At 51.5% G+C, this 23,293-nt stretch overlaps 2 protein-coding genes across 3 annotated transcripts; both read right to left on the reverse strand.

Moving 5' to 3' along the window:
- Positions 1-1,419: 1,419 nt before the first annotated feature.
- Positions 1,420-5,369, reverse strand: POU3F3 (POU class 3 homeobox 3). Its single transcript, XM_043918491.1, is given in 2 exon segments — positions 1,420-2,348; positions 2,350-5,369. Coding segments are annotated over 2 exon segments (1,503 nt in total). The 5' UTR covers positions 3,073-5,369; the 3' UTR covers positions 1,420-1,568.
- A 4,823-nt stretch (positions 5,370-10,192) lies between these two features.
- Positions 10,193-14,254, reverse strand: LOC122703919 (translation initiation factor IF-2-like). Of its 2 annotated transcripts, XR_006343655.1 has the most exons (5): positions 14,022-14,254; positions 12,841-13,525; positions 12,569-12,658; positions 10,680-10,895; positions 10,193-10,254 (listed from the first exon to the last, which is right to left on the reverse strand). XR_006343655.1 is itself a non-coding variant. In XM_043918492.1 (4 exons), exons 1-4 carry the CDS (start codon positions 14,200-14,202, stop codon positions 10,832-10,834), a joined length of 1,020 nt encoding a protein of 339 aa, XP_043774427.1. In that variant the 5' UTR covers positions 14,203-14,254; the 3' UTR covers positions 10,274-10,831. The 2 variants fall into 2 exon arrangements, 1 of the variants encoding a protein (XP_043774427.1); XM_043918492.1 differs by lacking the exon at positions 10,193-10,254 and having other exon boundaries at positions 10,274-10,895.
- Between the last annotated feature and the right edge of the window lie 9,039 nt (positions 14,255-23,293).

Genomic DNA, 23,293 nt, shown 5'->3' on the forward strand with positions numbered 1-23,293 from the left:
TTGCATTAGTAAAAAAATATTTTCTAAAGGACTTTTTCTTTCCCACACAGTGTTTATGCATCAGACACAGACTATTTCATTCTAACAAATTTATTTTCTCGATCAGCTCTTACGGAATCACTACTCAAATTAAATTACAATCAAATAATCACATCAAAAGATACCCTTATTACCTAGCAACTGTCCATATTTTCATTTCATTTTGATTTGTGCTCGTCTGAAAAAAACACGTAATACAAGATCTGGGGAAAAATAAATTACCGTTTTGCAGCAGTTCATAAGTATTCTGAATAAAATATTAAAAGAAGTCATTTAATGAAAATATAAAGCAAATATTTTTAGATCAACAACGGATCTAACAATTCTCTATTGCCGTCTTTTGAAAAGTCTGTTTATTAAAACCTACCAAAAACACTGCATGGAAACGGCAGTATTATATCAGCACGTCCACAGCGCCCACTCAATCAGAGTCGGCGGCGGGTGAAGGCGGGAGTCCGGACAAGTGCTGTCTCTCTAAATCCCTCCATCTGAGTCAGTCCAGAAATAAAAAATAAAAAATATTAATAAAAAAAATATTAGCGGTGGCATCTTTAGGCGTCGTCCACCGGAGCGGCAGCAGATAAGGCCGGAGTTGGTGGCCAGGCCTCGCTTGGCGGCCAGTCCGCCCGGCCGGGCCGGGATGCGCCGGGGCCTCTCTCACTGGCCGGTGGGCATCTCCTGCTCCCTCGCCCGTCCCTGTCCCTCTGCTCTCTCTTGATACTTTTCTTTCCAAGGTTACTTTGACGATAGGTATTGTTTTTCTTTTGGCTTTACTATCAGTTTGTTAATTTCAGAAGCTGTGAATACATGTGTGTGTGTATATATATATATATATATATATATATTTCTTGTCTTCTGTAGAGTGTTCTTTTTTTTCGCCTTCCCATTTCATAGTCAATTTGTTTGTCCCCAAATGACTTTAATATGGACAAGAATCACGGGGTCCGGGAGCACAGAGTCACCCCTGATTAAACCCGGTGCCCCTGCAGGCCTTCAGGTCGCTCTCAGGAAACAAAGTTACGGTGGATCTCTCCAGGCTGGAGGGGGCCCTTTGGAGAGAGGGGTGGAAGGGAAGGGTATGCTTTAAAAAAAAAAAAAAATTTTTTTTTTTTTTTTAAGAGGAGAGGACGAGGCAGGTGCCAAGTGCTATCCACCGTCGCCGTGTAGGACTTCTCAGGGTGGGAAAAACCTCGAGAGTGCAGTTTTGGTGCGCTTGGCATCTCCACCCTTCTTTAAAAAGAAAACCAAGAAAACGAAACACCACCACAGTAGAAAGAGACCTCAGGATCGCCCTTTTTTCTCTCGGTTTTGTCATCTACGTGTATATAAAACTGTCAGGGCATTCGTAGGCTTTGTTTGCTTGCTTCGCCCCTCCTTCCTTGGACTTCAAACAGCGTCTCCTCGGTGCGCCCCTCTCCGTTCCCCCGAGAGCGGGCAGGCCTGTCTTTGGGCGGAGGGGAGGGCGGCCCGGCCCGGCCCGGCCGGGCGCAGCGGGGGCGGCGGGGGTGACAGCGGCGGCGCCCGGGCCTTCACTGCACGCTTGTCTGCAGCCCGTGGTGCGGCGGCGGCGTGTCGGCGCTCACCGGGCCCACCTGCGAGTACACGTCGTCGGGCGTCTGCTGCTGGATCCCGGGCGGCGTCATGCGCTTCTCCTTCTGCCTCCGGTTGCAAAACCACACCCGCACCACCTCCTTCTCGAGCTGCAGGCTGTCGGCCAGGTTTGTGATCTCCTGCGCAGAGGGCTTGGGGCACTTGAGGAAGTGGCTCTCCAGTGCGCCCTTGACGCTCACCTCGATGGAGGTCCGCTTCTTGCGCTTGCGGCCCTGTGCCGCTATCTTGTCGATGCTCGTGGGGCTGCCGGTACTCGAGTCCGCCTCCTCCAGCCACTTGTTGAGCAGCGGTTTGAGCTTGCACATGTTCTTGAAGCTCAGCTGCAGGGCCTCGAAGCGGCAGATGGTAGTCTGCGAGAACACGTTGCCATACAGGGTGCCCAGTGCCAGCCCCACGTCGGCCTGCGTGAAGCCCAGCTTGATGCGCCGCTGCTTGAACTGCTTGGCGAACTGCTCCAGGTCGTCGGACGTCGGCGTGTCCTCGTCCGAGTGCGGGTCGTGGCTGTTGAGTCCGGGCCCCGCGCCGCCGCCGCCGCCGTGGTGGGGGGGCCCCTGCGCGTGGTGCGGGTGCGGCGGGTGCGGGTGCGCGTGGTGGTGGTGGTGGTGATGGTGCTCGGCCAACTCGGGCGTGTCCCCGCGCACCAGCCCCGGGTGCACCAGGCTCTGCGCGCCACCGCCGCCCGCGCCGCCCGCGCCGCCGCCGCCGCCCGGGCCCGGGGGGCGCGCTCAGCATGCCGTTCACCGTGAAGCCCCCAGGCTGCGAGTAAAGCAGACTCTGCGGCGGTGGCTGCTGGCCGCCGGCCATGGACGGGAGATGCGCGGCGGCGGCGGCGGCAGCGGCGGCGGCGGCGGCGGCGGCAGCGGCCCCCCAGCCCCCGGGGTGGCCCTGGTGCGGCGGCGGCGGCGGCGGCCCGAGGTGCGGGGGCCCGCGGTGGTGCAGGGCGGTGCCCGCGTGCAGGTCCTCGCGCCCCGCGCCGCCCTTCACGTCGGGGCCCTGCGGCGGCGGCGGCGGCGGCGGCTGCTGGGGGCTGCCGGCCATGCCCACGGCGCTGCCAGACCACGGCGAGCTGGCCTCCACGGCGGCGGCGGCTGCTGCCGCGGCGGCGGCGGCGGCGTGGGGCAGCGCGGTGACCCACTGGTGCGCGTGGCTCAGCATATGGCCACCGTTGCTGGCGGCCATGGCCCCCTGCATGAAGTCGCTCTGCACCATCTTGACGGAGGCCGGGTCCCCTCGGTAGGCGCCCGAGGTCACGGCCGCGCTGCCCGGCTGCATGCCGCCCCCGCCGCCCCCAGCCCCGCCGCCCCCTCCCCCAGCCCCGCCGCCCCCGCCGCCGCCGGCCCCCGCCGCGTCCGAGTGGACGATGGAGCCGGCCGCTAGCAAGCTGTTCCCCGGCAGGTAGGGGTTAGAAGCCGCCGTGGCCATGCCGCTCCGCTCCCGCCACCCCACCGCCGCCACCGCCGCCGCCGCCGCCGCGCCCCCCCGCCTCCCGCCGCCTCCCCCCGCTCCGCCCCCGCCCCCGCCCCGGGCCCCCGCCGGCCCCGCCGCCGCCGCCGCCGCCGCCGCCGCGGCCGCCGGGTGCAGCTGCAAGGCCGCTGGGCAGGGCGCGGGGGTCGTTGGCCGGCCTTGGTCAGCAGCCGCCGCGGCAGGAGCCGCGCTCCGGGGAGGGGGGCTCGCTTCTCGGCGGGGCGCGCTCCGTGGCCGCCCCCCTTAGGGGGGGTCGTGGCCGCCCCCCAGCCCCGGCGCGAGCGGCTCGCTCCAGCGGGGCCCTCCGGGAGGGGCGCGGGCCTGCGCCGGGGCTCTTCGGGCCGGGCGCACCGACCGGCGGTCCTCCTCCTCCGGTCCTCGGGCGAGCGCGGACTCTGCCCGGGGCGCAGGGCCCGGTCCACCTGCTAAGTGGCGACTTCACGGGAGGCAACAAAGAAAAGAAGCCGCTCCTTTCTGCTGGACCACAGCACGGACGATCGGCCGCTCCTCGCCGCCTCCTGGGGAACGCCCTTCGCTCGTCTCCCCTTGGAGGAGGAAAACTTTTTTTGTCCTTGAAGGCGTGGTGGTGCTGGCCGCTCGCGTGCCGAGCGGAGACGCGGGCTCCCGCTCTCCCCCTCCGGTCCTCTCGGCTCGACTTTGCTCTGTCCTAGGAAAACTTCTCGCGCTGGTGCATTGCTCTGAAGTTGCTATTGCCGGAGCTCTCGGTTGCCTCTGAAACAAGAGTCCTCTTTCATTCTCCTCACGACAGTCACAGTCTGATGGGACATCTTTCCTTTTGGGCAGAGAGTAGGAGGCAAATATAACAAGGAAAAGGCTGCACAGGCGAAAACACGAGGTCGCGTTTCTCTGTTACCTTGCTGCTGACGGTTGGGGTTGGTGTTTTATTTTTTTCCCAGCAGAGGTCTGGAGGAGGATGAGGAGGAAGAAGAAGAAGAAGAGTGCATTGGTGGAGGTGGAGGTGTGTGTGTGCATATAGGGGATCCTTGATACACAACCAACTCCAGTGGGCACGACGCACGGCGCGGAGGCTGCACCGACGGCGCGCGCGCTGGCCGTGCCGGAGCGGAGTTGCCGGGGGAGCTCGCCGTGCGCCCCGGTTCGCGCGCTCTCCCTCGCTCCTTCCCTCTCCCTCCCTCTCTCTCTCTCTCTTTCTCCCTCTCTCGCCCGCCGGCTCGGCTCCGATCTGACAGTCCTCTCTCTGTCCCTCCCTCTCCGAGTGGGGACTGTCGAATGTTTACCCTCCGCCGCGAGCGCGCACCCACCACCACACTTTCCCAAACACAAGGAAGTCGAGCACCGGGGCCCCCGCTGATTGGCTACCCGCTGGGTGACTGGCAGCCCCGGAATGACTGGCTCAGGACGCGCGGCCCCCCTTCCGGCGGTTCCGATTGGTTGCTTTTTAATTTAGGCAGAGCGTCGTAGAAGCTGGAAATCTGTCGTTCCCCCTCCCTTACCCTCCCCAAGCCACCTCCCTCCCGCTCGCCACTTTCTCCTCCCCGCCCCTCCCCCGCCGCCCCCTCCGCCACATCTTAACTCTTAGTGTCCGGCCGAGACGTTGGCCATCCCTCCTGGGCTCTGGGCAGCGCGATAGGTCTGGGAAGGCGGGGGGGTGGGGGGGGGTGGGGAGAAGAAAAGGGAGAGACGGCGGGGGTGAGGTAGGGGGGCCAGGCAGGGGAGGGAGGGAGTCACAAGGAGATCGTAGAGGGAAAAATCGCGAAAAATAGCAACCTCCACAGTCCACCTGGCACTGCGTTGTGCCGCCCTCCCCTTCCCCCACCGCATCCCGGAGATTGGTACCGCGCGCGGCAAGGACGCGCCATTCACGCTAATACCTATAGGCAGCCGTGTCCCCAGCGGTTTCAAAGTTCCCTTCTCCCTCCTCTGGCCGTCTCCCGTCCCTACCGAGGCGGGGGTGGGAAGAGGGAGCTCGCGGCGCCGAAAGCCCGGGTCGCAGCCACGCTCCTTGGAAATCAGCCACCGCGACTTTCCGCAGCCGCTTCGCGCCGGCGGCGGCGGCCCCCTTTGTTTAAGGTCTCGGATGCCATCGCCTGGGAGACCGGCAGTCCGGGACCGGCGCGGGGCCCGCGCGTGCGAGACGGACCGCAGCCCGCCGCGCGCTCCCCACCCCCGCCTCTCCTCCCCCGCCCCTCCGCCGGGATTCCTGCGAGGAGCGCGCGTGCCCTTGCGAGTCGGGGGTGCCCACGGGCGGCGGAGAGATCGGCCGACCTTCCCCCCTAGACACACCGTAAGTGTGTCCCCCCACCCGCCCCGAGGCGTCGGGAAGCCTGCCGCAGCGGGAGCGGCCTAGGGGAGCGGGCCGCCAGCCGCACCCTCCACCGCTCACATCGGGCGCGGGTGCGGGTGTGCGTTTCTTTATTTCGGTGCGGTGGCTTTTAGTGGTATTTCGCCTGGGCTCACTATTCTTAGGCACGGTGGGGGCTTTCTCTGTTTCTCCGGCCTCGGATGGTCTGCTGCGCGGCTGGGGCTGGCGGCGGGGAGCGCGATCGCAGTCTAGACCGGCGGAAAGAGTTAAGGGGGCCGGGAGGAGGGGAGCGCGCGGGGTGGGCGGGAGGAGCGGGGGTGGGGGACGCGGCCGAGCGGAAACGCTGCACAGAGGAGCCTCAGCGAACCAAGAAAAAAGAGAAAGTGGCAACGAAAACAAGGGCAAATTGAACCCTCCTCGGGGATTTCCAGTGAACTAACCCGACTCGGACATTCAATAAATACATCGTCCCTAATGAGTGTGCGTGCGCGTGCACCCCGCACCCGGCCGCCCTGGACGCAGACGTTGAGCTGCTGGGGTGCTGGGGGCTGCCCTTCTCCGGCGAATAATTCCTCTGCCGCGCGCAGTTAGTTGCGGGGAGGGGGGTGGTGCTCGGTTAGGTCTGGAGCTCCCCAGCTTAGCCGCAGCCTTGAAACCCTTGCGAGGTCTCGTGATGAATGGTGGGCGCGGAGCACTTGTGTGTGATATGGTCCCTCTCCTGCGTGCAGGGGGAGAGATGCCCTCCTAGGTGGGTTTTAGGGGATCCATTATTGCAAAGGTATAGATCTGAAGGGCAGCGGTAACCAAACCCCAGACAGAACGGATTTTTACCTCCGCGTGCCCTTAAGGTTCCCTTTCCTATTTATGTATGCGTGTATGTATATATGGAAGATGGAACACAGATTTCATTCAATAAATCTAAGATCTCCAGGTGCAGGCGTTTGAATAGTCGGTGCCAGCACCCCGTGTTTTCCTTTCCTGCCGATTTTGCTTGGATCCGACTCAAAATCCGAGAGAGTCTCGTGGTTTTGTTTACACTGAATGGGGAGGGTAGGAACAGAGCCACGGGGCCCCTTTCATTAATATACAGTGAGGATTTTGTCTAAATTACCGCTATGAATTTCACAGTACACGCTTTCAAAAGCAGTCTCAGGTGGCCTGATGAAACGGGAGAGCGCCTCCGCAAACACATCCACTTCTTTCTTTTCAAGGAGGGTGTGTGCGCGTACGGGAAGCCCCCCAAAACGCCGTGCTCCTCGAAATCAGAAATGCGCTTCTGTTGCGAGCTGGGTCCCCTCGGTCCTCCGCCTCCGCGTACTTAGTTCTCCAGTCGCTCCCCAGCCCCACCCATCCGCCCCCTCCCTCTGCCGAGTGTGATTGTTTTGTCTGGAAAAAAAAAAAATCCAAAGTATATAACAAGGGGAGAACAGTTAGTGCTGACTTTCATTTGCATACATTTTCATATATTTTGGTGAAAATAATAGACGAGTGGAGAGCCGGGCTTAGAGGAGTCAGAGGAAAGAGAAGACTGAGGAGGTACCGCTTCTGGGGAGTCGAGAATATGTCTTTTCCCCCCACCAGTCACCTTATTTATTTTTTTAAAATAAAACTTCTTCCTTTATTTTAAAATGTAATCCTGGAAGTTTGCTCGGTAAGTGTTTTTCATTTTCTTTCCCTGCGTTCTCGTTTCTGCCCCTCCTTTTTCGTTTTCGGTAGGCTCTCGTAGGCTTGGGGGCTTATTTTCAGGGCTTGGGACGAGAGAGGGCTCACGGGCAGCTGTTTTGAAGGAAGGAAGAGGAACAGTCTTCGGGGGAGAGTTCAAAAACCCAGCCCTCCGAAAATATTACATAAAAGGTGGACTCCTTCCAGGGATCGCCACCCCAAGGCACTTTACTTTTTTTTTCCTGGGGAGGAGGAGGAGAGTGCTATTAATTTTAATTGTTGATTGTTAGGGAAATAGGAAGGCCCCAGAAAAGAAGTGATGATGAAGCACGCAGTAGTATACATATTTCTTGCTTTTGAATTTCTCCCCCCCCCCCCCACCAGAGAATCTGAACTAGAGGGGAAGAAGCCCCTTTTCTGTAGCTGATGCTGAGGTGTGGAACTACGTGTGCCTGCCTGGGATTGGGGTGGGGGACTCCTGCTGGGAGAAGAGGGGTGGAGTGAGAAGGGGGGGGGGGCTTGGCAAAGGGAGGGCAGAGAGGTGGAGAAGAAGGAGCAGGGGAGGAAGAACAGGCAGGAAGTCGGTGCCCCCTTGGTTATCGCCGCGTCTGGCGAGCAGGCGGCAAACTGCAGCCTTTCCACTCGGTAGTGAAAGTCCATCAGAAAGAGGGTGATCAATCAAAACTAACCAGGACACCCTACACTTTATTCCCAAAGGAGGCTGGAGCTTTAGTGGTTTACTGTGTTTGCTATTCTTGACAGCTGCCCTTGCTTCCCCCCACCCCACCCCCTTGCCTCTGGTCCCTGGCTTTTAGTAAAAATGAAGGGTACAGTTACTTGCTAGTTGCAGATAATTAGAGAAAATTGGATGGTGGAATAAGCTAGGCCAAGTCCAAGCCCGTGTGAGCACCTTACTTTAGTGAAATGGGCTGGAGAGGATGCTAAAGATTCTTGGTTTTGTTCTTTTTAGAGGAAGTCGAGCCTCTGGAGTGGTGACGGTGGTGGGGTAGCAGCATCAAATAGCTGGAATATGATTGCACTTTTGTCTCCAGAACACCTTGCAATTGGAAATTTGTAATTTCTCTGGAAACAGTTGATGCCAAATCCATGAAATGGTTTGTCAGGAGGGAGGAAGAGGTTTCAGTTGGGGAGGGGTAAGGATCGCCAGTTTTCCACTCCCTGTTTGCGTGCTTGGCAGCGTCGCTTTTGACTGAGGTTAACTCTCTGTGCTCCATTGGACCAGATGCCATATAGAGCTGCTCCCTGAAGATCATTTGTTTCCTTGATGGGGAACATTTCTGAGCAGAGCATATTGGTTGCCATAGAGAGAGAAAGAAAAGGAAGAACACTGGCCACATTAAGCTATATGTTTGTGCACTGGGCTTTAGATAAAAGGACCGTGGCTCAGCCAAAGAGAAGAAGCCAAGCTAGAGATTTCTAGCGCCACCAAAACTAGCTTTATTTTGTTTTGGACTTTTACAGTTGAAACATATAAGCTAATTTTACTGGTTGTTGTTAATTTTATATGACACGGTTTACTGAACAAAATAAACTTTGGAAGTGCTCGGGAGTCGAAGTCTTGACTTGTCAGCAGGGGGCGCGCTGACTCGTCTTAGCAGGTACGCTGTAAAATGTAGCTGTTTTCAAAAGCTAAACTAGCCAAATGCACAAATGGTCCCTACCTTTCTATGCATATTCACAACCAGGAGCGAGTTCACTGCATAACACAGGGCCTTAAAATAGGGGGACAATGACTGCCCCATCTCCCACTCAGCCCCATCTGTGAAATGGCCTGGGAAAGGAAAACCGGCTTAAAACAGTATTCCTCCATGTCTTTCTGTGAAGAGGATATAAGTATGGAAAACAGAGTTGGGCAGTGAAAGCCGAAACGCTGTGCAAAATTCTTAGGGGTATGCGGTAACCTACTCCATAGGTTACCTTTCAGGTTGTATCTTTGGGGAAACAGTCAAGAAGAGAAAGATGTAGTCTAAAGGTATTATCTATTAAACAGTCAACAGTCTTCAACTTGAGGCAGGCTTTGACTTCTAAATAAAACCCCAGCTCCTGGAGACTTAGTCCAGGCTTCCTGGATCTCTTTTACTCCATGCGGTATATAAAGGCACCTTTAAATCTTGGCACCTCCTCTGATTGTGGCAAGATTCTGAATTTATCCTTGAAAGGGCTTGTTAGGGAAAAGCAAATATGAAATAGCCGACGGTAAGAGGTCACTGTGGGCTTGAAACTTTTTAGCACAATACGACTTAATGCAGTTGCAGAAAAGTTTTCACAGAACTCAGGGTTTCCGCCTTAGAGATTTTTAGATACAGCCAAGGAAGACTGAACTTTATTGTGGTGAAGGATGAAAAGATTCAAGGAAAGCTTCCTAAAATAGTGAAGGGCAAATGCTACCCGGTTCTGAGGAATTAGTCAGTTTGTCACTAACAGTTTTCCCAAGGAGATTTGGAAAGCTTGACTCAGAAAGGGGAGCTGTGAGTGACTGGAAGTGAGAAACTGGTTTCCACGGTTCAGCAGCTCCGGGCACCTGTGTGTCGCGGAGCCTGGAGGAAGGGCCCTGGGCTGGGGGCTCTGCAGGAGGGGGAAAGACACCTTATTCTTTCGAACTTGACTCTAAGCCAGCCAGCATCCAGCCAGAAGTTTTCCTTTGAAACTAACTTGCGAAAGTCAAGGTTTGGATGTAAGTGGTATTTCATCTAGGAGGGTTGGAGATTATGTGAGTAACATATGCAAGGGAGCACTTTGAAAAAGATTTTAATTCCAGGATTTTTATCCGCCAGCTCTCACATTTAGAGTCAGGAAATGTACAGGCAGGTTTGTGCAAATAGCACAAAGTAGAAAATGGAAGAAACGTGTAATCTGAACCCAAACATTGCTTTTTCTTCAGCTCTCTGGACATTTCAGACAAAAGATTTCTGGGGGTGATCCACAGGCACTAGACCAGTGAGTGCTTCAAAGCTCTAGGTTACTTTGCATGCCCTGAGCTGCTGAATGCATTTTTTAAATTACTAAGGAAAAAGGCAAGTTTTCTACTTAGCCGGGCATTTTGCAAAACAATGGTTAAGGACTCTACATATCTGGAGTGTGATTTTCGGTATCACTTTTCACGGGATCTGGGATCGTTCCTATCTTGGCTGCTGCGTACGTTCCTTTTTTGCAAAGTTACTTTTTAAAAAAGCCTGTAAGAAAAGAAAAGCTTGTTTCTCATGATATCTGCATTCTTAAGGTTATCTAAAGTAAAGGAAATAGAAAATAATAATTCTGGGTAAAGCAACAAGTTAATTCGAGAACTGACATATTATAGAGACGGTGTTAACATTCCGTAACGATTTGGAGGTGAAAACAATCAAGATGGATATGAATTAAGATCCAAAGAGCCGGGCCAAGCTACAGACTTTTAATTATTGGGGATGGTGAATTTGCTTTTGCCAAATGAGAGAATGAAGAACACTACCTGGGTCAAGTGTACAAAATACAAAGTGGGTATTTACTCGTTTGCTCCCATTTGAGAGCAATAAAGTGCTTCTTCGGATACCGTGGCAGTGTAGAAGCACACTGCCATTAGCATTTACAAATTAAAACGTTCTATACACTCTCTACCCACACTGTGTGCTGTATACAAAGGGAAGGGTTCTTCAACAGTAGCTTTTGGGTGAAGACAGCATTTGTCGCCTGGCTTGGCGGTGGGTGAGTTATTTCTCCGTCTTGCTAAGTTTTTGGAAGCGTCCCAATGGCTCCCCCTCGTTCTTCTTCGTATCACTTTGATAATGACTGATCTGATCCGTAGGAAAGGAGCAAGCACTTGGTTTTCTTAGATGGGCTGGAAGGAGCAATGATCAAGTCAGACACGTGCTCTCTCACCCTAAAGCAAGCAGCTTTACTTCTGATGCCTATAGGAAAGCTTTAAACTACAGACTATCACAGATTGTGGGACCTAAGTTAAGAAGGCGTGATAAGTTGGCAATTGAGTGTATGCTTTAAAAACAGCCCATTCCCCACAGTTTGCCCATGGTAGCTGCATTTATGCACCTGACAAGTCTGGTAATGAAAGCTACCAATCGCTACGGAAGCCGTGGCTGACACGACATGATGGACTATTCTGGCCTGTCCCCCTTCAACCCCCGCCCCCACAATGTTCTTAGAATTTAAATTCGAAGGGCTAGGTAACTGAGGGCCCAGCTGATGGACTGGAATGACGATGATGATATATTAACAAAAACATGTGGGTAGGTCTAGCTAGAAAAATATCCCAAGGTCAACTTGGTGTTTTTCTGTCTGTGTTTTGAAAAACAAAATATTAACTCGGCTTTGTCAGGGGAGTGGTTGGATTCCGCCCCCCCACCCAAGCTTGTGGCCTTAACAGAAATAATTCCCTTTCTTGAGGACACCCTTGGCTCAGAACCCCCCAAATTCCCTATACAACTTCTCCTGAGTTGGAACTAGGTAGTCCCCTGATGGATGAGTCTTTGTGGCACACTAGGAAACAATTCTTACACTTGGGTGCCTCTGGGTGGTTTTTTTGTGTGTGTGTGTTTTTTAATTTGATTTTTTGACACTTGAACTTAGCTATTGTCTGAGGAGCTGGGTGCAGATCACAGCTCATCAGGCTGGAGGCTGCTCTTTTGGGCATTTTCCCCAAATGCTGCTTCTGTAGCATGTTCTCTCCTGTGAATATGAAAACTCCCACTTCACTGCCCTGCTCCCTTCCTACCCTGGACCACCAGCCCTAGGGGGTCTTCAAGAAAGGTCGGCTGTTTTGTTCACTTTTAGAATACAGTTCCAGTCCTCATTGGTATCTGTTATTTCAGATCTCCTAGGTTTGCAGCAATATCATTTCAGCACTGAAATATCTGGCAAAGAGACTTTGGCAGTAGAACTTGCTCACCGTAGCTTCATGCAAACTGGGGCTGGTTAGTCCCCAGTTAAAAGTTTTGTGTCTGCTTACAGTTTTGAAGGCCCACCTCCTCCCCCCAGATTCTGAGGTAGGGAGCTTGGTTGCCCAGTAGAGCCTAAGGGGAGGATCCCAAGCTTACAGTGCTGCTGGTCAGACGTCAGATTTTAATTTAATATTATATCAGAGTGCAGAAAACCTCTGGAAGTCAAGACATGTATTGTCCAAATGGCTTAGGCTGTGTTCCTTTTATTTGAAATTCACATCGCAGAAATGAAACAAGTAAAAATTCACTTGGAAAAACAGTGACTACTAAAATCTCCTAAACCTGAAAAACTCTAGGATGTCAGCGCTGGGATCTGGCAAGCGACTCCTTTCCAGGGTTAGGAAGCCAGACTGGGGCGTTCCCTAGGAAGGTTCGCCTTGGGGGCCTCTCTTCCCCTGCCCGCCTCCTGCTGTGATGTGCGACCCTGCGAAGCCGCTTTTCTGGCAAGGGCAGCGGTTTGTGGGGTTCCCAAGGCCGAGCTCCGCTTCCTTAGACTGCATTTTATTTTATTGAGAGCACCGTTTGCATAATAAAATGAAGGGGACCCACTACTCGCCTTGTCTCCATAAACACTGTCCTCAAGGACTTTGAGACTGTTATCTGAACACCCAGAGCGGTCTTCAGAAGTCGAATTAGCCTTCCTTTTCTAGGGAAAAAGAAAAATGGAAAGCGATTAAAAGCAAAAGGGCCGGGAAGAAAGAGTAGGGTAGAAGAGTGGGTGGGGGAGAAAGCGGGAGGGACGGAGAAGAGCCGGTCCAGCAGCACTGGGGGGAGGGCGACCAGAGCGGGTGCGGGATGGAGAGCAGGGAAACGCTGAGTCACCCTAACCGGCCACCGGGGACACCGCGGCGACCTGCCGCAGCCCGGGGAGGGCTGGGCATCTCCTTAGAGGCCTCCTTCCCGCCGCCGCCGCCGCCGCCGGAGCCTGGCCGTGGAGCTCGGCGCCGCCGGCCCGCCTTTGTCACCGGCTCGGTGCGCGGCCGCGAGCTCCCGCGGTGGGCTTTGTTCTGGCGGAGCAGGGTAGGACCCCTCGCCCCGCCGCGCCCCCGCCCTCCGCGAGCTGGGGACGGTGGGGGTGGGGACCGGGCGCCGGGGACGGGGACACGAGGAGCGTCGGCGGGCGCCTCGGAGCCCACGATTTCTTCCTGCGCTCTCTCGTAATTGAGCTGTTCTTCGGGGCGGGGGCCGGGCGGCGCCGGAGGAAGGGGAGCGGGAAGGGGGCGCCCGCTCTCGGCCAGCCGCAGCGGCGAGCGCAGGTCCCCGCGCATCCGCATTGTGTGCGTGTGTGCATGGCCGGAGGGGTGCGGGCGTCTTTGGGGAGGGGAGCCGCTGAGGCTCGGCCCCGGGTTCCAGGTTTCTGGCAGCGGCGGGGCGCCTCGGGTCGGCGCCTGGTTCTCCCCTAAGATCTGCTCTCGAAGTGCTTGCGGGCCGCGCGTGGGCGCTGTGGACGCACCCTGGGTCCAGGGGCTGCCCACGCGGAGCGCGCAGATTCCCCGGTCGCCGAGGCCTGTGGCTGGGGACAAAGAGGCAGACGGTCGGAGCGAGCGGAGGGCGGGCGCGCACAGGATCCAGGCGCGCGCCCATCGAGGGTACCTCTCCAGGAGCCCCCGCGCCTCGGAGCCCCGGGGCTTTGCGTCTGGAAAGTTCGCCCCTCGCAGAGCCCGCTCCCTCGTCTCACCCTTGCACTTAGCAAACGGCGTGGGATCGCGTGTTACCTTCTTCCTAGCCGCCCCCGAAGGTGTGGGCCAGATTGCAAGAGTTGCTGCTGTTATTGTTTGTCAAACAGGCCCTTTCTCCTGGGAGAGGGGCGAGGGGCATGTGGCGGATCCTGGGCCAGGATTACATTAATCAAAGCATTATTTCCCCAGAGAAGCCCAGCACAAATGAGAGTAAATCCTAATAAAATTGGATCGCGGAGAAATGGTACGCTTTAAGTAATCTGGGCCGTCTGATAACAATCTCACATTTATAAGATGTGGGTGGGTCTTTAAAAAAAAAAATCTGCACACCTCTGGCCTTGGCTGCTGGGTCCAGATCGGGACGGGGGACAGTCCTCACCCCGAGCTCAGCTGAACATCTGGAGTGAGAAAGGGACGTGGGCAGCCCTGGAGTTCGAGGTTCCGCTCCGAAGGCACTCTCGGCCCGAGTGCCCGCCCGGAGCATCTGCAGGGGCCCTGGACCTCCCCCCATCCCCGTGCCCTGCGAGGACGCGGCTCCGTTCCTCTGGGATCGTGACCCCGCTGTCGGTTTCCAGCGACGCCGCAGGGTGCGCGTTTCCCGCGGGTCGCGGCGCGGAGCCCACCAGGCGGTCGGCGGGACTGCCAGTTTTCTCCGGCTCCCGGTCCAAGGCCCGCCGGGCCAGGGAAGGGGGTGACTGTCGGGGACGCCGGGGGTGCTGCTGGTTGGCGACGCTTCTGGTGCTTTCCGGTTGTCCCAGCCTGGCAGCAGGCTCGCGCTTCTTCCGCCTCCGTCCTCCGTGTGGTAGAAAACTTTCCGAAGCCCCCGCGCGGCCAAGCCGGAGAGACGAGCTCCCCTTCCCACCCCGAGCTCCGAGCAGGCAGGTGGAGCCCACCGGCTAGGAGGCGGGCTCCCCGGCAGCGCCCATGCCCCCTCCTGCCGCGGGACCCGACCGAGAGCGGGCTAGGCGGTGACAAGTGTGAGAGCGCCGTCACCAGCCCGTGGGCGAGCACCAGCCTCCCGGCTCCGCGCACCTTCCGGGGACGCGGGGCCGAGCCTGCTTCGGCGCCTGCCACCCGGCCCCTCCTCCGCGCCCGAGGCCAAGGCCCCGCGAGCGGCGCCCCCTGCAGGCCGGCGCCGGACGAGCCCGGGAGGCCCGGCCGCGTGGGGTTCACGCGCTGCCCACGGCCGCGCCGGGCCCGGCGGCCGCGGAGGGTGAGAGGGCAGGAGGACGGCGGCGGGTGCGCCCGGCCGCTCTTCCCCGGCCCTTCCTCCCGGCTCCCAGCCCCTCTACGGTCGGCGCCTGGCAACCCCCACTGGAACCCGCGGCCCAGCGCCTTGTTCCCGGCCCGCTGGGTCCGGAGTCCAGAGAGCATCGCTGTCCCCTCGCGCGGCAGTGCCCGGCACCTGGGGGCCTCCCTGCGGAGGAGAGCGGCTCGGAGCGGCGTGCGGGCGGGTGTGCGTGCGTGCGAGGGATCGGTTTGTGTGTCTGGGTATGTGTGTGTGTGAGTGCGGTGTGCGTGATCGGTATGTGTGTGCGCCCGTGTGTGCGTGTGCGGGGTGTGTGTCCGGGTGTGTGTGTCAGGGTCTGTATGTGTGGGTGCGTGATCGGTGTGTGTGTCGGGGGTGTGTGCAGCGTGTGTGTGCGCGGTGGGGGTGTGTGCGCTCGTGCGGAGTGTGTGTCCGGGTCAGTAGGTGTGTGCGCCGCATGCGTGATCGGTGTGTGTGTATGTGTGTGTCTGTGCGCGCGACGTGTGCGTTGGGGGTGTGTGCGCGCGTGTGCGCGCTTGCGGGCTGTGCGTGTGCGCGGGCGGCGTGCGTGGGCGTGCGGTGCGCGCGCAGGGCAGGGCAGGGCAGGAGGTGGTGAAGAATGCGCCGGTGCAGCCTGGAGATGTATATCTGCCACCTAGAGCTCCCCCGCCCCCACGCAGGTGTCTCCACCCTCGCCTTCATCCCTTCTGAGACCCGAGAGATCCCTCTTGGGGTCCCGGGATGTTCACGGATCCCCGGACTCACGTGAGCCGGGGGAGCCCAAAAGGGACAGTGTTCGCTGAGAAATGCGGCCGAGATCCTTCCCAGGCTCCCGCTTGCCCTTGAGACTGGATTTCAGGGGCTTGGGTATCTGCTTCCTCTCGGGTCTTGGCCTTGAAGAGGGCTTGCGTGGAGGTTGTTTTTATGTTTGGAAGCATAGAGTAAAAGTAGGAACCAGCTGAAAAATCACTTTTTAAGCCGGCCAGTTTCCTGGCTCCTTTCTAGTGATGGGAAAATTTTTTTTTGGGGGGGGGTGAGGAGTGAAGACACCCACACCTTTTCAGTTCTGAAATAATGACTCCCCCTTCCTCCAGTCTCTGATTTCCATAATTTCATACAAAACAGGGCTGTCAGTTATCTCCTATTAGAAAAGAGAAAAGCAGACTAATAGAAGAAAACTTGGGCCAAATGAAATTCCTCCTACTTACGACGTTAACCAGCCCCATCCAGATTGTTCAACTCTCAAGGGAGAGCGCAAGGCAGGAAGAATTCAGAAAAAGGCTAAATATTTCTCTCCATCATTGAGAATATGAACCCAGTTGCCCGATTGTGTTTTTGATAACATGACTTTCAGAGGATCCTAAAAATAAACTTTATAAATACTTTTAGTGTCCTCTTTGTGTCCTAATGTTTGCATCTAAGGATTTTCAATAATTTGGGAATACTGGTGGTATATATTTTTTGTTTCTTGGATTTAGGTGGACATTAGGTGGTTTAACGCTCAGCGGCAATTCATTGTAAGACCTCCTGTTCTGGAGAAAGTCCCTAAGTAAAATTTGCACACACTTACCTCCAAAGACTCTCACCTACCAGTAGCGTCATACTATTTTGTCACTCCTTTTTATAAGATATTGTATAGACAGCTAAATTTTAGTAAAGAATGTTAATAGTAAGATGTCAGTGTTTAACTAGATGAACTTTGTTTTTTGGAATCAACGTTTAGCTTTTCTTTGAATTATTTATCAAGATGTTTGCCCATAGGCCTTCCTAAGAGAAGGACAAGGTAGGGGGTGGGCAACCACTAATTTATTTAAAGCATATGTAGACGTAAGATTAAAAAACTAGCCTTTTGGAAAACAGTAATAACTAAACCATGTCTATAAACACCCACCTTGGGGACTGTGAAAAAAGGAAACCTAATTACTCTCATAGAAAACAGCCTCAGTGAACAGTTAACTAAAATATTGTATGGCAGTCCCCCGAAAGCTCCTCCTCCCCTTCAGTATAAGACCCTTTGGTAATATACACATATTTATACATGATGTAAATATACATATGCACAAGGGTAGATGTTTATGTACATAACATAACAAAATATATACATACCCCAACTGAATACATTTGCATATAACATGCCCATGTGTAATATACCAAACTTCTATGGTTAACAATACATTCTATCACAGATAGTCCTAAAATAAAAGAAAGAGCAAATCTTATCCCTATTGAAAACAAATTTAAAATTTCTTTTGAAATCTGAATTGTGCCAGCCCTAGATGACACCATAAGAGTCAGTAGAAAAAAATCCATGCACTATATTAATATTTTCAGCATGCTCCCTTTTAAAATACTACAAACAACTCATTTTACATAAATAAAAAAGGCATCATACTTAAGAATTTAAAATATATACATTCTATCTAAATTCAGGTACTTTTCATCTTTTCCCCCCTGCAAATGAAATGCTATTGTCTTATGACAAAAATTAAATTCGGCATGCAGTGAAAAAGAACATTAGTTTTATTTTTCATTCTGCTGTAAAGAAAACATTTTTAAAGTAGTTTAATTCTGTAGCCCTTTCTATCATTAAAAGACTTTCACTAGTCTAGTGATAATTCGAAATGGGAAAGCAAGTTGGAGGCACATATTTATCCTTGAGATGATTTTTGTAATATGGGATGGCATGTTGCTTATTTGCTTCTTTTTAGATATTGTTTTGAATTTTTGTATTTTCAAAGACTTTTTTTTTATTAAAATGAATACATTGGCAAGACTCCAAGTGCTCCTTCACACTGAGCAAATGTAAAGAAACATTATACATTAATGTTATGGTTGAAGAGTTATTTGTTCTCATTGATAAAAAGAATCAGAATGATAAAGTTTTGAAATTTTCTTGAAGACCATGATAGAAGGAGCTCTTTCATGTGGGTTATTTTTACTGACATTACAAATTATTTTATCAGCTTTTCTATGTTTATGTAAATGTGTTTTTCTTTACTGAAAATATATATACGGTGTTTATGATGGCATTTATTCCCACATGTAATTTATTGCTTGTTTATTTCAGAGTATTTCAAAGATTGATGCCTCATCCGTGGCATCTAAATATTAGTGATGAGCTTGTGAAAATAAAAAAATCAGTTTAGCCCAAGTGCTATTTTGAGGTTTGTTTTTTAATCTGTTAAAATTTGAAGTTAAAATGATGGAAATACCATAAATGAAAAAAAATTTTTTAAAGAGTATTCTTGAAAAAAGTAAAAGAATTTTACTCTAGATGGGGTTTTAAATCAACTGTAAGTGTAAGTTAGGCTTTTATTTTAGAAAGATTTCTACATGATAGTGTGGTTTGGTAGGAAAAGACACATGCTATATAATGATCTAAAATTGAACAATGTGTATTCAAAAATTTGGATAAAGAGTCATTCACTCCAAAAGTGTAAAAGCATCTTTTCTGTCGAGTTAATTAATGAAGTGAGTAAAGCACTGTTTTAGTAAGCTCAAGTTACACATATAGAAAGATTTGTAAGAATAAATACTTTGGTGTTCTGTGGCCGGAAAGCAGACAGAACTATAACATAGCAAATACAACTCCCCAGAAGGTAGGCATCCAAGATGCAATTTTTAAAAAATTTGTCAGTTACAGCAAAGAAGGAAAATAGCTTATTAACTCAGGGCAACTATAAAATGTTGACAGATATTAAGTTTCATAGCCAACCAGGCTCTTAGAAAACTGCTTGGATATTGGTGGAGACCAACTTATTCTGTGAAAGCAGTTTTCGAAGTGAATTATTTTCTTAATAGTCTCATACTGAAACTCCAGCTTCATGGACTAGCCATCTTCTTCCTCCCTCTCCGCCTTTCCTTTCCCTCTCCCCCACTTTGCTTTTTTTTAAGTCTGTGAGCAGTTGGGTGAGTCTGCTTTAGTGAGGTTCTGAGAGGCCTCTGCGGGGAGGGGGGGTTCAGGTACTCAGCCTCACTGTTTAGACAGCATCAGTGATACACGTTGAGGTGAGGTGCATCTATGCTTTCTCAAAACCTTATTCTCTTTCCTCATCCAACTGCTCTCATCTTTTAAAGAGAGAACTAGGCAATGTCTACCAAAGGCAAAATAAGTGAGATAATTTAACTAATTATTTGAAGAATTCAGGCATTGCTGCATACCCTTCTGCCTAGCTATTAAAAAAAAAAAAGAGTGAAATTTGAACAGTCTAGACTGGCTATCTATAGTGATTAAATTTGTAAGCTAGCAACAGATTCTAGAAGATCTTGCCTAATTCTTCATTGTACTGATTAGGAGTGATAGAACACACCTGAGTGGACCTCAAGGTGAGATAGTTACTAGATAAATAAATAAAAAGAGAGGAGGGGCCTGACTTACCAGGTTGGGTGGAGTGCATTGATGGAAGTTATTAGATAATTGTTCACCTTTCTACTTAGCCCCGTGAGAGGAGACACACACATGTATTATAAAATACATTAAATTAATGTTAAATAGCCCAACTGGGATTGCTGAAGTTATTTACATTTAGCAGTGGATTAAAATGTTAGCATTATACATTTAATGAATTAGAATCCTGTATGCTTGGACTTGGAAACATGTGCTGAGCACATTTTCAAGGGTCTTGTAGGGAGGACAATTTTCTCAGTGTAATTTTAATTCAAAGGTGCAGTTTCTTTACCCTTATGTGAGGGACAAAAATATGGCAGGACAATATTGTACATTGTAGGTGGTAATTAGGCCCATAGACTATTTTAAAGTAGTCTTTGGTAAAGTAGGATAAGGTTGAGCATGATTTGGGTTCAGCTTAAAGAACATTAGTAAATCTTAATGATGGGCAATGTTTAAAAAGATTTCTAGTGGCAAGTATTATTTTAAAAACAACACCTAGAATTTGTATTCATAAACTTTGCTTTCTTTCTCAAACGTTTCTGGAAAATTACGGAGCTACTTTTTTTTGCATTCATCTCATTAAACTACTGAAGTATTATTATTCTAACACATAAAGCTACTCCAAGAACAAATAATGTGTGCTAGGCGGAAAAAAATATCACTGATTTCGTATTTGCTATAATGTCAGGATGGAGTGGCTAGGTGAAAACTATGGGCAAGTAATACTTAATATTTATTTATAAAGTTGTTTCATTACACAAATAGAAATTGTTTATTAATGTTAATCCTAGAAAAAGTGTGATCATCTTTTGAAATTTTTCATGTTTCCTATTTCTAGATGCACATAAAAATAAGGAAATACTTAGAGCGTTAGTGTTTGCTTGCACAAAAATTAAGCATCTAGAAAAATTTAATGAATTAATGAAGGAGATGTAGCAACTGGACAGTTAAACCCGAGGCGTACTTGTGCTATTTCCAGTTACTAGTCATCCTACCCTTTTTTTTTCCCCTTGAGCCTCCCAAAACTTACACAACGTGGAATTGTTGCAGAATCACTAATTAGTCTTTACCGCAGACCCCTTTCAATACAATGATGCCATCCACCAAAGATTTATGGCAAAACAAGATAACAGACTTATTATTAGGAAGTTCTCCTGTCATAAGAATTTACAAGATTTTTTTGGGAAATAATACCTCTAGGGATGGCTCTTTTGCTTCTTTCTTTTCTCGTTTTAGAGCCAGGGCCTAATTCTCCACGTTGGCCATTGATCACGGTGCAGGCTGCTGAGAGGTAGCCATGTAATTTCTTTATCTTTCACCTGCAAATTACACACATTATTTTGCAGCTCAAAATAAGCATTCCCAACGAGCTGCATTCAGTAAATGTCTTTCACAGCATTAGTACAGAACTGAGGTACAAAAGAATATTAATCTAATACATTCCAAAATTCAAATACTTGTGATTAATAAGCATTATTATCTATAAATAAGGCCCTAATGATACTTTGGCAGTGTTGTAAACACAAGAATCAGAGGCAATTATTGTCATTATTGTTCGGCAAGTACTTCCCATGAATACCAAGCGGGTATCGCTGTCCAGCTCCTTGGCAAGTAAGGTTCCCATAAAGAAACAGCTGTTGGCCAATCAGGACTGGCTACTATTTACTGCCCTTAACCCAAAATGCGGGGTCCTTAAAGAAAGGAAAAGGAAAAAAAAAAAAAAAACCCAAGACATCCAAAGAGTTTTGACGCGATTAAAAAATAAATACCCTTTCTAATAAATATAAAAGCATCTTGAAAATAGTGCTATTGTGAAACTCTGACTTTGGTGAGTTGGATACATTAGCCACCATTGTGTTCGCCGGAAGGAAAGGTCTCATTTGTGAGGCACTAGGCCCAGGGTGGTGGACTGCCCTGGAAGCAAAATCAGTGGACAACAAAACATAAATGCAGAAACACGAATTATCCTTTTTTTTTTTTTAACCTTCCTCAGGTTGCACAGAGCTTACCCCTGTCTATTAAACAGCATCACCCCACCAGACCTAGCTGTCACATGTGTGTGTGTGCGTGTGTGTGTGGTGAGAGTGGGGGACCCCTTGTTGTACAAGTAAAGCAAATTTCTCATGCTCATAGGAAACGGCACAGTTTCCCACATGCTGTCTGCCCTCTGGGTCTCAGCAGGCAATGCTGGACCAGCTTGGGCTGTGTGCACGAACTACTTCTAGCTTGCAGTCTCAGTCAATTCAACAGCATTGGTTAGCAGCTAAACTGGTTTTTCTGAGAGGGGCAAAAAGTTTCATATAGATTTTCCTAAGGGATACACGCATTAAGCATCAAATATAGAGTTGTCTATTTTTAAATTTTCTTTTGCCAAGCCTTATGCTTTAAAGATGTGAAAGGTACCCAGTAAGGGTTGGAAGGCATTGAGTTGGCTCCCCAGGGCATTGGAGAAACCCAGGAGTGTTGGGGTGGCAGTGGGCAGGGGATGCCAGGAAGGAACCCTTGTTGGCTGCCCAATGGTGGACGGACGTGGTCTTCGGGGAGCGCACTGAAGCGGGGTGAGGTTTTAGAGTATAGACTCCCCCACACCCAACCTGACAGACCCCTCGCTGCCATCACCTCAAGGGGGATGGAGTTTTCCCCTCTTGTTCTCAGGGAACTGAGACAGCAGTAGGAATGCCATTGTTCTCCCCCTTTTTCTGGGCCATGGAGAGTGACCACCTCTGAGATGTCCCTCTGACTCCCTCTGAAAATATTCTTGCCACCCGTGGCCTTGGCTTTGTCATGGAAGCGAGGTACCCATGCTTGCAGAGCCACAGCTGGTGGGAGACGATGGATTCTAACCCAGGCCTTGGGCACCTTCTTCCCTCTCTTCCATTTTGAACTCCTGTGCATGGCCTGGAGGGTGGATGGTCCACCAGGATTCAGCAGCGTGTGCTTAATCTCTGAGTTAGGGAAGATGAGAGGAAAGTCAAATCTTTTCTCATTTCCAAGCATAAAGACTCAAAAGAGAATTTCCATGACAACAACAGCAGCAGTAATAATAATGACCACATTTTACCATGGGCTTACCACGTACCCAGTATTGAAACACGCATCTTGTGTGCGTTGTCCTGGTTAAGCCTTTAAACACCCCGTGAAGTGCAACGTGTATCCCAGTTTGACAGGTGAGCCAGCTGAGGCTTCCAGGGGCTGAGTCACCTGCTGAATGTCCTAAGTGGTGGTACCCAGGTCTGCACTTCAGTCACCTGTCTTGGAGACATTGTGTTTTTTTTTTATCAGTGATGCTTTACTGCTTTGCAAATTCTGAGACCCTGCTGCATTCTTTTTGAAGATCCCCAGCTGTCCCCCCCCCCCAATTTAGGGCCATCTCTGTGCTTGCAAAGCAGCCTTGTGACCATTGTGACTGCAGCACCCCCAAGAGTCTTGCATCACAATCAGGATGCTCACGACCTCTGTGTGCACCAGTACCAGCCAGCCGTCTCCCAGCCCTCCATGATTGTGAGAGCAGAATAAGGCTCCACAAAGCTCTGTGGATTAAGCAGAAATGAGTATTGCGATTTAGGTTGGATGCTCCATTTATACTGAGGTGTAACAAGTTAAAGGGCCTCAGAAGGTGCATAAGTGTGTGTCTATAAACGTTGCGCAGAATAGACAACAGTGGTGTGTCTGTTGCTCTGTATCCGGGCACCCAGGGGAGGAGGCTGACCTGCGGATGAGAAGCATCGTCTCTAGGCGTCTCTGCTTTCCAGGCTGATGGAGGAGCTGGTGGGTTGGTTCCTCTCCTCTCTGTGCTCCGCTCGCAAACACCCTCGTAGGGAGCGTGTGGGTGCCTCGCAGCCACAGGCTGAGCCCCTGTCTTTAACCTTCTCACTGGTCCCAGCATCATTCAGAGACAATGGAGCTTTTCTAGGCAACCCAGGGATCAATCAGCGAGGCTGGACTGTGTGCCCCTCGGGGAGT

Source organism: Cervus elaphus, chromosome 11, assembly GCF_910594005.1.
Source record: "Cervus elaphus chromosome 11, mCerEla1.1, whole genome shotgun sequence".
In the NCBI taxonomy this organism is placed as follows: domain Eukaryota; kingdom Metazoa; phylum Chordata; class Mammalia; order Artiodactyla; family Cervidae; genus Cervus; species Cervus elaphus.

Coding starts and splice junctions, on each gene's coding strand:
- LOC122703919 (XM_043918492.1), bottom strand. CDS start 14,202: ATGGGGGGAGGTCCAGGGCCCCTGCAGATGCTCCGGGCGGGCACTCGG. Junction 13,526..14,021: donor CCCAGCAGCCAAGGCCAGAG/GTGTGCAGATTT, acceptor CTTTGTCCCCAG/CCACAGGCCTCGGCGACCGG. Junction 10,896..12,568: donor ACAGTGTTTATGGAGACAAG/GCGAGTAGTGGG, acceptor TGCTCCTTCCAG/CCCATCTAAGAAAACCAAGT.